Genomic DNA, 12,922 nt, shown 5'->3' on the forward strand with positions numbered 1-12,922 from the left:
GTAGGCCGACTCATCGTTGTTGCTGGTGAGGCCAATCACCGTTGTAATATCTGCATACTTGATGATGGTGTTAGTACCATGTACAGGTGTGCAGTCATATGTGAAGAGGGAGTAGAGGAGGGGGCTCAGCACACAGCCCTGTGGAACGCCGGTGTTTTTCAGGGTGAGGGTTGAAGAGGTGTGCTTGTCTAACCTAACAGACTGGGGTCTGTTGGTTAGAAAGTCCAGTATCCAGTTGCAGAGGGAGGGGTCGATGCCCAGGTTACCGAGTTTGGTGATCAGTTTTGATGGTATGGGGAGAAGGCATTGACTTCTCCTGACGTAGGTGCTGTCGAAGGTTGTTGACAGGATGACGTTGGTTGTCACCGGTTTTTCGGCGACCTGCTACGACTGACAGTCGCCTACACACCAGAGTTGGTCTTGGCATCAGGTGCAGCACAAACAGAATCAATTTTAATTCTCTGATGTTTTAATTGCAAGGCTTAAAGCAAGTCGGGCTTAGTTCAGTTCGGCATCACGTGTAGGAAGGAACTGCAATTGCTAGTTTACACTGAAGATAAACGCAATAACTAAGCTGGGGTAACTCAGTGGGCCAAGAAATCCGTAGAAGGGTCTCGAACCGAAACCTATTCTCCAGAGATGCTGTCTGACCCGCTGAGTTACTCCAGCTTCTTGTGTCTATCTTCAGCTTGGCATCATGTTCGGAACAAACAGCGTGGGCCGAAGGGCCTGATCCTGTACTGTTCGTTGAGCCAGAGGTTTAATGTCAAAGGAATGATTATCGGTGGTGTGAGTCTGCCATCTCTTTGAAAATGCATCGATTAGTTTTGGACTTAGTGACCTCAATGCTGTCAGCGCCGGCCCTGCTTGGAGATAAGGCCAGATTAGGTCTGGCCCATTGATGGATGGATGCCTGGCCCAGCTGAGTTGGGAGGAGAGTCTGACGTCACATTTGATTGACAAATTTCAATGACAACACTATTGTCTTAGACAATAGGCCATTCGGCCCTTCGAGCCAGCACCGCCATTCAATGTGATCATGCCTGATCATCCCCAATCAGTACCCCGTTCCTGCCTTCTCCCCATATACCCTGACTCCGCTATCTTCAAGAGCCCTATCTAGCTCTCTCTTGAAAGTATCCAGAGAACCTGCCTCCACCCCCCTCTGAGGCAGAGAATTCCACAGACTCACCACTCTCTGTGAGAAAAAGTGTTTCCTTGTCTCCGTTCTAAATGGCTTACTCCTTATTCTTAAACTGTGTGGCCCCTGGTTCTGGACTCCCCCAACATCGGGAACATGTTTCCTGCCTCTAGCGTGTCCAAACCCTTAACAATCTTATATGTTTCAATTAGATCCCCTCTGGATCCCCATTGATGGATGCCCGGCCCATCTAAGTTGGGAGGAGAGTCTGACGTCACATTTGATTGACAAATTTCAACGACAATACTATTGTCTTTTTGGAAGCTTGCAATAAAAAGGGATTGCGGATGCTGGTTTATACCAAGGATGGGCACAAACTGCTGCAGTAACTCAGCGGGTCAGGCAGCATCTCTTGAGAACATGGATAGGTGCCATTTCGGGTCAGGCTGATCAGTGGGTGTGTCACGGTGGCGCAGCGGTAGAGTCGCTGCCTTACAGCGAATGCAGCGCTGGAGACCCGGGTTCGATCCCGACTACGGGTGCTGTCTGTACGGAGTTTGTACGCTCTCCCCGTGACCTGCGTGGGTTTTCCCCGAGATCTTCGGTTTCCTCCCACACTCCAAAGGATCTCCTCTCATTCCTTCTAAATCCCAGTGAATTTGCCTGCTGCTCGTATAAAAAGTATAGAAGACTGGGATAAGTTACTTTGTGTGCTTGTGATGTATTTTGGCAGCAGTTGTGTGCAATGGAATCCAGTTCATCAAACTGACAAGTGGATACAGCTGGAGAGGAGAAGTTGACTTGTCTGGGGTTTGACAGGAACTTGCACTCTGTGATGTACAAACATGTGTGTTTGCGGTTAAAAATAAACGCTGCTGTGATAACGGCACGTTAGCATTCTCATCCTAATCCAGGCATGCCACAGCCAACCTGTGGCCCAATTGGTTCTATTTAAGTAACTAGGAAGGAATTTGATATGAACGTGTGAAGTGGTAGTGATAATGAAGGAGTGTGCGGTGTTTAGGGTTTAATCTCCTCAAGGCTATGAGGCCTTCCAACCATGCAGCCCAACTGACTGTCGCCAGTTATAGCGGCACAGAGTGTAAACCAAAGATCCTACAGCAAGCAAGATAGACCACTCGACGAAAAAGACGTAGTACGGTCACGGGCAGATTCGTGGGTAATTTTCGGCCCCATTTCCGTAACCGGCTTCCGTCTCCGCGCCAAAGATCCCGTAGCGGAGCAAAGATACTAGTGCGGAGACGGAAGCCGGTTAATAATAATAATAACGGATGGGATTTATATAGCGCCTTTCTAGAATACTCAAGGCGCTTTACATCGCATTATTCATTCACTCCTCAGTCACACTCGGTGGTGGTAAGCTACTTCTGTAGCCACAGCTGCCCTGGGGCAGACTGACGGAAGCGTGGCTGCCAATCTGCGCCTACGGCCCCTCCGACCACCACCAATCACTCACACACATTCACACACAGGCAAAGGTGGGTGAAGTGTCTTGCCCAAGGACACAACGACAGTATGCACTCCAAGCGGGATTCGAACCGGCTACCTTCCGGTCGCCAGCCGAACACTTAGCCCATTGTGCCACCTGTCGTCCCAATTACATCGTCGGTTACGGAAACATCCTCGTAAAAATAAAAGTTCTTTGGGAAAAATCTTCTCCTCATTTTCAGAATTATAATTTATTAACACAAACTGTTCCCCCGCAACGTTGATTACGCTGCGGGTCGGGTGGGGTCCGGTTACTGAAATGGATGGAAAAAAGGCCCACGTTCCGCTCCGTTGCGTACTACACGTCAGCCCATTGCGTTTAGCAGGAGTGGTCTATCTTGCTCCGCTATAGGATCTTTGGTGCAAACTAAACTCAACTGTGATGTCAAGAGTTTCATGTAGGGAGGAACTGCAGATGCTGGTTTAAAGAGGAAGATGATTGGACTTTATTGTCTCCCATCACTGTGGGGAATGTGGGGAATCCACTGTGGTGGATGTTTATGTCGTTGTGTGTCTTGTAGCTTTGTTTCTCGTATGGCTGTCTGGTGATTTGAATTTCACTGCGCCCTTAATTGGTACACGTGACAATAAACTGACCTTGAAACCTTGAAACTGAAGATAGGGACAAAACTCTGGAGTAACTCAGCGGGACAGGCAGCATCTCTGGAGAGAAGGAATGGGAAACGTCACCCATACCTTCTCTCCAGAGATGCTGCCTGTCCCGCTGAGTTACTCCAGCTTTTTTTTGTCTATATCTTCAAGAGTGTTTTATACTGATTTCTACAAAAAAATGAATCATTAAATTGTTACTTGCAGCAGTACAACAGGTTTGTAAACAATAGATTACGTAATAGAGTCAGCGTGGAAGCTGCCCGACTTGCCCACACTGACCAACATGTCCCAGCTACACTAGTCCCGCGTTTGGCCCATATCCCTCCAAACCTGTCCTAACCATGTACCTGTCTAATACTTGTTCTTAAACATTTGCGATAGTCCCAGCCTCAACTACCTCCTCTGGCAGCTCGTTCCATACACCCATTCTGAAGAAGAATCCCAACTCCGAAACGTGCGTTGAGTCCGACGAAGGGTCCCGACCTGAAACGTTCCCCTATCCATGTTCCCCTGAGATGCCGCCTGACCCGCTGAGTTACTCCAGCACTTTGCGCCTCATTTTTGTAAACCAGAATCTGCAGTTCCTTGTATCTCCCACCAACAACCTACATTGTTCTGGCCTATCCTCTCCAATTTTTTTTCCTCCCCTCTCTCTACTTTCATCTTTTATTCTCTCTCTTTGTAACGTCTAGAATGGGAGTCTGGCCTGGAATGATGACGTTGAGGGTGGAAGAGCAAGGGAGGCTGCCAAAGATTTTGCCAAGGTCAGACCTTCTCCATTGTTCTACTGCATCTCACGGTGTAGAATGGGGGTTCCTATCTTCTCTCTCTCTCTTCCTCTCTCTCACAACTTCATTGTGACGCATAAGGAGGTCACATAAGATGATAAGTGACTGGAATAGAAGCGGGACACCTCCGCCCCCCCCTCTTTCACTTCCTCCCAGCATCACGACTAAGTCTCCTCTGACTTCCCCAGGCCTTTCCCCCCATCTCACCTCAATCCACAAGTGAGTGTGCAGGTCGCCTTTGTTTGCAAACGAGAGTCGGCAGATCATGACTTTTCACAGAAACATCCCCGTAAAGATCAAGGTTGCGTTTATGCAAATTCTTCGAGTTCCCGTCAAGACTCTGGTTCGTGATTTAAAGAGTGCTGATGTTGCAACGTGTTTTCAACCACTGCTTCCAGAGACGACTAGGCTTTGTACGTTGTAGAAAACCAGTGAAGATGCTACCCTCATTTTTAACCTACTGTGGTCTATAGTCATAGAGTGATGCAGTGTGGAAACAGGCCCTTCGGCCCAACTTGTCCACACCGGCCAACATGTCCCAGCTACACTAGTCCCGTCTGCCTGCGTTAGGCCCATATCCCATCAAACCTGTCCTATCCAATGTACCTGTTGGACCGTTTCTTAAACGTTGGGATAGGACAGGTTTGGAGGGATATGGGCCAAATACAGGCAGGTGGGACTAGTGTAACTGGGACATGTTGGCCGGTGTGGACAAGTTGGGCCGAAGGGCCTGTTTCCACACTGTATCACTCTATGACTCTATTATGTAATCTATTGACCAAAGATCTTAGATGGTCCACTCCTGCAAAATCCATTAGACTAATGTGTAGTATGAAACGGAGCGTAACGTCCGCCATTTCAGTAACCCCGACCCGACTTCAGTTATGCCTCTCGCAGTGTAAACAGCGTTGCGGGGGAACAGTTTGCGTGTTTTAAAAATGTTTAAAAAATGTTTTTGATTTTCTTTTTAAATGACTCGTGTCCTGTGTTTGAATTGATCTTTGTATTAAACTTGTACTCTGTAATTCATCTAATCCCATTGTTCACAACTGCTTGTATGCACCCATAAAGGCAATTATATTTATATATATAAAATATATAAACACATATATATTTGTTATATATATATGTGTGATACACACATATATAGATGTGATATAGATGCATATCATTATATAACACACACATATTTTTCTAGTTTCTTATATATATATATAAACACATATATTCATTTTATATATATATATATATATATATATATATATATATATATATATATATATATATATATGATGCATATATATATATATATATATGTGTGTGTGATATACGTACACAAATATATAACATACATATATATATTTTCTTGTTTCTTTCTTGTGATCTCTAATTATTTGTTGAGCAACCTTTTTCTTTCTTTCATTCATTCATTCAACCTATCTCTTTCTCCCTCTACGAAATCCTAATATTGTGAATAAAATTATACCAATGAACACAAAGGCTGGCAGGACTGGATCAAGGGTTTGGTTTAGTCCAGGGGTCGGCATATCGTAACTATCGTAAGGTTTAAGAAACATTTAGACAGGTACATGGATCGGACAGGCATAGAGTACAGTCATAAGTTCACAACACGATGGCAGCCTGAAATTTGGCAAAATTGTCTGCAATTTGGTAATCACACGCTGAGAAGCTTTGATACAAGAAAATGGGAATAGATAACATTGCACTCAATAAATTCAGAAACGTATTGACATTAAGGTGCAGGAAGGAACTGCCGATGCTGGTTTAAACCGAAGATAGACACAAAAAGCTGGAGCAACTCAGCGGGTCAGACAGCATCGCTGGAGAGAAGGAACAGGCGACGTTTCGGGTCGAGACCCTTCTTCTGACCCGCTGAGTTACTCCAGCTTTTGGTGTCTATCCTTGACATTAAGAGACATCGTCGTGTAGATCGAAGAACTGCCCTGAGTTACCTCTGATCCAGCGTACAGAGGATTTGAGGTGTTGTTAGGGCCGCAGGTAATCCTTTAGCAAGGAAAATCCGTCAACCCTCTGCAAGATTAGCTCAGTCTAAAACCCCAGATAAAATATTCAGGGGGGTGGGGGTGTAATGTACAGGAGATGAATCGCTGAGGTGCCTCCAAAGTAATTCCAATATTACTGCAGTCTTTCTTACTATTGTTAGAGCTCTTATACATTAAAAAAAGAATTGAAGTGTGGATCTGCTGCATTTACGAAGAACCCTGCGATTCTAGCGGAGCAGCACGCTCTACTTGTAGATGACACCGCCATGACAGAAGCCGGTTACGGGAATGTCGCTGAAGGTTATCCATCAGCTACAATGGCTTTTTCACGGAGTGAACCATCTCTAAGATCTCTGCTATTGACTACAGTGTGTTACAAACCGGTTATGCTGCTGCAAGTAACAAGTTATTAGTTCTTATTTTGTACAAATGACTATAAAACACTCTTGACTTTAGTTTAGTTTACAGTTTAGTGATACAGCGTGGAAACAAGTCCCTTCAGCCCACCCAATGAGTCCATGCTGCCCAACAATCGCCCGTACACTAGTTCTATCCTACACACACTAGGGATGACTTACTGAAGCCAATTAACCTACAAACCTGCACGTCTTTGAAATGTGGGAGGAAAGCAGAGCGCCCGGAGAAAGTTCACGTGTCCACAGGGAGAACGTGCAAACTCTGTGCAGACAGCACCCGTAGTCAGGATCGAACCCGGGTCTCTGGCGCTGTAAGGCTGCAACTCTCCCGCTGTGCCACCCCACTCTTGACTGCTGTTACAATTCCTTTTACGATACGATACAATACGATACGATGGAACTTCATTTATCCCAGGAGGGAAATTAGTCTGCCAACAGTCGTAATTCACAAAACACACCAAGATATATGAAGCATGAGATTAAAGTGTGGAGTGGAAACTACAGGATTGGGGATGTGCAAAGATTGGGGGGGGGGGGGTCAGTCTACCCCACGACAGAAGGGGGAGGAGTTGTCCAGTTTGATAGCCACAGGGATGAAGGATCTCCTGTGGCGTTCTGTGCTGCATCTTGGTGGAACCAGTCTGATGCTGAAGATGCTCCTCAGGTTGACCAGTGTGTCACGGAGGGGAGGGGGTGTGAGCTGTATTGGCCAGGATGCTCCGCAGTTTGAGGAGCATCCCCCCCCCCCCTCCAAGACCAACCTCCAGTGAATCCAACACCACTCCCAGCCTTCTTTAGCACGTCGACTATTTCGTACAGCATCTCTTCAGCAATTCCTTTGCTTTTCCCCACAGCTCTACGAACTGGACAGTGACCCCAAGAGGAAAGAGTTCCTGGACGATCTATTTGTGTTCATGCAGAAGAGAGGTGAGTGTGACGTTCTCTTTCCAGTGTCCTGTTTGTCTTCTGTGACTCTGCAGTAGAAGTTTACCGTGTCCTTGGAAACTCTGCAGGGTATTGAAACCCTCAACAGAAATTAGCATTAAATTGGATGTTGGTTCGGGTCATGTCAGGGTGAGTTCAAGGTGACTTCCTCCCTCTGCTGATGTTTTTCACTAGGGTAGGGATGAAAAGGGGCAGAATGATCCATAAAGGTCCTCAACTCCTTAGATGTGAAACAAGTAGCCTCCGAGGACCTTTTGGTGACGAAGATGCTTTATTGTCACATGTGCCTTCGTAGCTAAGCTCAGTGAAAATCTTTGTTGTGCGTACATTCCCGTAAAATTATACTGTAGATAAGCACAATCATAGATAAGTATAAATGTGCAAAAAATCGATTTGTGGTGTAAAAGTGGACTTCACCAAGTACACACAGAGTCTCCACCTTTATGGAGCCAACAAAATTGGCTGAAGGAATGGACAGAAGGAATGGCTGACGTTTCGGGTCGAGACTCTCCTTCAGGAGGGTCTCGACCCGAAACGTCAGCCGTTCCTTCTCTCCAGAGATGCTGCCTGTCCCGCTGAGTTACTCCAGCATTTTGGGCCTATCTTGGGTTTAAACCAGCATCTGCAGTTCCTTCCTACACAAAATTCCTCAGAGTGCGGTCTGGTCTAGGCCTTAAAGGCCCCGTTGCCATGGCGACACCCATTCCTCTCCTCTGCACGCCGCCATCTTGAAATTGGCCCTTTGTTCCTGATCGCAGTCCTCCACACCTGGTGTTGTTGAAGCTCCAAAGTCGACAAAATAAAGTAATCGTGAGTCAATTAGTGGACAAATGCTACCCTCTCATTCAGAACCTGGCTCCAGGTTTTTAACAGACACAAAAAGCTGGAGTAACTCAGCGGGTCAGGCTGCGTCTGACTGTTTGTGTTGGGTTCGGGTCAGTCAGTGTTGGGTATATAGTCTGATAAACCATTCGGACAAGTCTCGGACTCACTGTCAGTTTTGCCCACCCTCGGCTGATTTAGCTCAGACGTGAGACTGTGTTCTTCGTCAATGTTTGGTGTTTCATCCTAAAATAGATCAACATCAGGCGTGACATTGTGACCATAGTGCTGGTGTGGAAACAAATACCTTGCCCGGCCCCACAACTCCAACACAGGATAGACACAAAGCGCTGGAGTAACTCAGCAGGACAGGTAGCATTGTGTTCCCGATGTTGGGCGAGTCCAGAACCAGGGGCCACAGTCTTAGAATAAAGGGGAGGTCATTTAAGACTGAGGTGAGAAAAAACGTTTTCACCCAGAGAGTTGAGAATTTATGGAATTCCCTGCCACAGAGGGCAGTGGAGGCCAAATCACTGGATGGATTTAAGAGAGAGTTAGATAGAGCTCTAGGGGCTAGGGGAGTCAAGGGATAGGGGGAGAAGGCAGGCATGAATTATTGATAGGGGACGATCAGCCATGATCACAATGAATGGCGGTGCTGGCTCGAAGGGCCGATTGGCCTTCTCCTGCACCTATTTTCTATGTTTCTATCTATGTTTCTATGCATCTCCGGAGAGAAGGAATGGGTGACGTTTTGGGTCAAGACCCTTCTTCAGACAGGTCTCGACCCGAAACATCAGCCATTCCTTCTCTCCGGAGATGCTGCCCATCCCGCTGAGTTGCTCCAGCATTTTGTGTCTCCCTCGGGTTGAAACCAGCATCTGCAGTTCCTTCCTGCAAACTCTAACCCAGGGCTGTCACCAGGTCAACGGGTCTTTATGGCCAAGATAAGACTCTCACATTTTTCACAAACTTTGAACTTGAAGGGAACAAGATGGTGCCGTAAACATGGCGACTCTTGTGTACGGCCTCAGTGTGGTCGACTATTCTTACACTCTTATGCCCCTGTCCCACTTACAAAACCTGAACGGAAACCTCTGGAGACTTTGCCGCCCCACCCAAGGTTTCCGTGCGGTTCCCGGAGGTTGCAGGTGGTTGCCGGAGGTTGCAGGTAGTGGAAGCAGGCAGGGAGACTGACAAAAACCTCCGGGAACCGCACGGAAACCTTGGGTGGGGCGCAAAGTCTCCAGAGGTTTCCGTTCAGGTTTCCTAAGTGGGACAGGGGCATTACACTTGAGGATGATTGTGCCCCGCTGTTGTAAGGTTTGTATTAAACTGTATGCAAACATGTAATTCCACGGTCCCTACGTACATGTGACAATAAACTATTATTGAACCATTGAAGACATAAACCCTCGAGCTAGAGTCAGATTTGGATTGGCTGTTGATGGGGCTAGGTTTAGATTGTTGCGAAGGGGCCGGGTTTGGATTGGTTGTTGACGGGTTGGGTTTGGATTGGCTGTTGACGGGTTGGGTTTGGATTGGCTGTTGACGGGTTGGGTTTGGATTGGCTGTTGATGGGCCGGGTTTGGATTGGTTGTTGATGGCTGGGTTTGGATTGGCTGTTGACGGGGCTGGGTTTGGATTGGCTGTTGACGGGGTTGGGTTTGGATTGGCTGTTGACGGGGTTGGGTTTGGATTGGTTATTGACGAGTTGGGTTTGGATTGGTTGTTGACGGGTTGGGTTTGGATTGGCTGTTGACGGGTTGGGTTTGGATTGGTTGTTGATGGGCCGGGTTTGGATTGGTTGTTGATGGGCCGGGTTTGGATTGGCTGTTGATGGCTGGGTTTGGATTGGCTGTTGACGGGTTGGGTTTGGATTGGCTGTTGACGGGTTGGGTTTGGATTGGTTGTTGATGGCCGGGTTTGGATTGGTTGTTGATGGGGTTGGCTTTGGATTGGCTATTCATGGGTTGGGTTTGGATTGGTTGTTGACGGGTTGGGTTTGGATTGGCTGTTGATGGCCTGGTTTGGATTGGAGAAAAGGCAAGGGTGACGTTTCGGGTCGGGACCCTTCTTCAGACCCAGATCAGTCACAGGAAGAACGTACAAACTCCGTACAGACAGCACCCATAGTCAGGATCGAACCGGGGTCTCTGGCGCTGTGAGGCAACAATTCTACCGCTAGCCCACCGTACTGCCCAATCCTGTTGGGGGTGGGTTGGGAAGCCAGGCGGTATCCATCAGGTCAACAGCATTGTGCTGGTAGCCACCCCATCCCACAAACAAACCAATGAATCAGAGGTCAACATACATACTGAAAAGCCAATTGTGGCATTATGGCACATGGCACAATGGGCTAAGTGTTCGGCTGGCAACCGGAAGGTAGCTGGTTCGAATCCCGCTTGGAGTGCATACTGTCGTTGTGTCCTTGGGCAAGACACTTCACCCACCTTTGCCTGTGTGTGTCCTTGGGCAAGACACTTCACCCACCTTTGCCTGTGTGTGTGGATGTAATTATGTGAAGCACTTTGGGGTCAATGCAAGTTGACTAAAAATGTGCTATATAAATAAAGAAATTTAATTTAATTTAATTTAATTATTAGAGTAAATTTGATAAAGATGTAGATTTTCCATTGATGAAAATAAACTTGATGAAAAGATGCTTGTCCAATAAGCCTTTGGAGTTCGCTGATGCAGCCTGTAAAGACCTATTGTAGGTACTTAAAAAGGAACTGCAGATGCTGGAAAATCGAAGGTAGACAAAAATGCTGGAGGAACTCAGCGGGTGCAGCAGCATCTATGGAGCGAAGGAAATAGGCAAAGTTTCGGGTCGAGACCCTTCTTCAGACTATTGTAGATGCTGTCGAGATTCAGACTGTGTACACCAGTTGTAGACACTGTCCTATTTCAGATTACGTGTGATTTACTTTAACATTGTCATGTGTACCGAGGTACAAAGAAAAGCTGATGCCTGTGACTACAACTGGAGTGAAGATGCTGGTTTCAACCGAAGATAGACACAAATAGCTGGAGAAACTCAGCGGGACAGGCAGCATCTATGGAGAGAAGGAATGGGTGATGTTTCAGGTCGAGACCCTTCTTCAGACTGAGTCACTCAGATCGTCCGTCTGTGGAATTCTCTGCCTCAGAGGGCGGTGGAGGCAGGTTCTCTGGATGCTTTCAAGAGAGAGCTAGATAGGGCTCTTAAAGATAGCGGAGTCAGGGGATATGGGGAAAAGGCAGGAACGGGGTACTGATTGGGGATGATCACATTGAATGGCGGTGCTGGCTCAAAGGGCCGAATGGCCTACTCCTGCACCTGTGGTCTATTGTCTCTTGCCTAAATGTAGACACAGTCAAACTCAGACCCTGTATTCGGGGTACTGATTAGGAATGATCAGCCATGATCACATTGAATGGCGGTGCTGGCTCGAAGGGCCGAATGGCCTACTCCTGCATCTATTGTCTATTCATCCAACTATTCTACATTTCCTTGATCATCGTCTGCTTTGATCAGTTCTGTCCGCACCTTACATGTAGATTGTACCCTTCCGTATCCCGTTCCCCTCTCCCCACTTGCTCCCAGTCTGAAGAAGGGTCTCGACCCGAAACACCTCCCGTTCCTTCTCGCCAGAGTCGCACGCTGCCTGTCCCGCCGAGTTACTCCAGCGTTTTTTTGTGCGGTTATCTTCGGTGTAAACCAGCATCTGCAGTTCCTTCCGAGTCCTACCGCTGTGGAGGGCCCCGAATCAGACTCTGCGTACGTGTCGGAGGCAGGGCAGCCCTTGATACACAACAATCTTGTCTTGTTCCTCTTCAAACGGGGATGATGGATTCACCAGCAGGACCCATGGTAGCAGAGGGCAGCGCGGTGTTAATGATCCATTATGGATTTGCCTCCATTACCTTGTTAAAGGGAACTCCTTCCCAGTCCCTTGTCAGCGGTTTTATTGAGGGAGCTGCCCGGGGGAAGGAGGGGGGAGTTAATGAGTCAGGAGCTGTTTATATTTTTTTTAAAGTTCGCCTCCCGTGTGGAATTCCAGAGAAACGGAGCGCCCTGAGAGGGGGAAGGGAGAGATTGGCAGCAGTCTCACTCCTGTGGGATTCTGGCTAATCCTCAGTAGCTGCACTGCTCACTAACTGATCCCTGGATGCAGTAGCTCTTGCAAGTCCACTCCCCCCTGTCTGCTCAAAGGGCCTTATCTGACGGCCAGTGATTGATGAGGTCCAGCAAGTATTTACAACACCAGGGAATTGAAGTGCAGTGTGCTTCCCCTCTCCCTATAACTATGTACATGGAGCAGCACAGCGCATACTTCCACGCTGGCTTTACTTGCTCTCCCCAAATGGGTTTAGACAGGTGTTGGGTGGGAACTGCAGATGCAAGGTAGACTCACACAAAACGCTGGAGTAACTCAGCGGGACAGGCAGAAGGAACGGGTGACGTTTCGAGTCAGCGTCTTGAGTCTGAAGAAGGATCCAGACCCCGAAACATCACCCATTCCTTCTCTCCAGAGATGCTGCCTGTCCCGCTGAGTTACAACAGCATTTGTCTGAAGAAGGGTTTCGTCCCGAAACGTTGCCTATTTCCTTCGCTCCATAGATGCTGCTGCACCCACTGAGTTTCTCCAGCATTTTTGTGTACCTTCGATTTTCCAGCAT

The 12,922-nt window shown here is 47.5% G+C and overlaps 1 protein-coding gene across 2 annotated transcripts in view; it reads left to right on the forward strand.

Annotated features, from left to right (window-relative positions):
* arid3b (AT-rich interaction domain 3B) overlaps positions 1-12,922 on the forward strand; it is a 106,345-nt gene that overhangs the window by 38,098 nt on the left and 55,325 nt on the right. The window contains exons 3-4 of one of the 2 annotated variants that reach the window (XM_033015136.1): positions 3,955-4,026; positions 7,345-7,417. In XM_033015136.1, coding sequence (XP_032871027.1) covers positions 3,955-4,026; positions 7,345-7,417 — 145 coding nt within the window. The remainder of the gene's footprint in view (positions 1-3,954; positions 4,027-7,344; positions 7,418-12,922) is intronic. The other variant, XM_033015137.1, reaches the window with a different exon arrangement.

The sequence above is a fragment of the Amblyraja radiata genome, chromosome X (assembly GCF_010909765.2).
Source record: "Amblyraja radiata isolate CabotCenter1 chromosome X, sAmbRad1.1.pri, whole genome shotgun sequence".
Classification (NCBI taxonomy): domain Eukaryota; kingdom Metazoa; phylum Chordata; class Chondrichthyes; order Rajiformes; family Rajidae; genus Amblyraja; species Amblyraja radiata.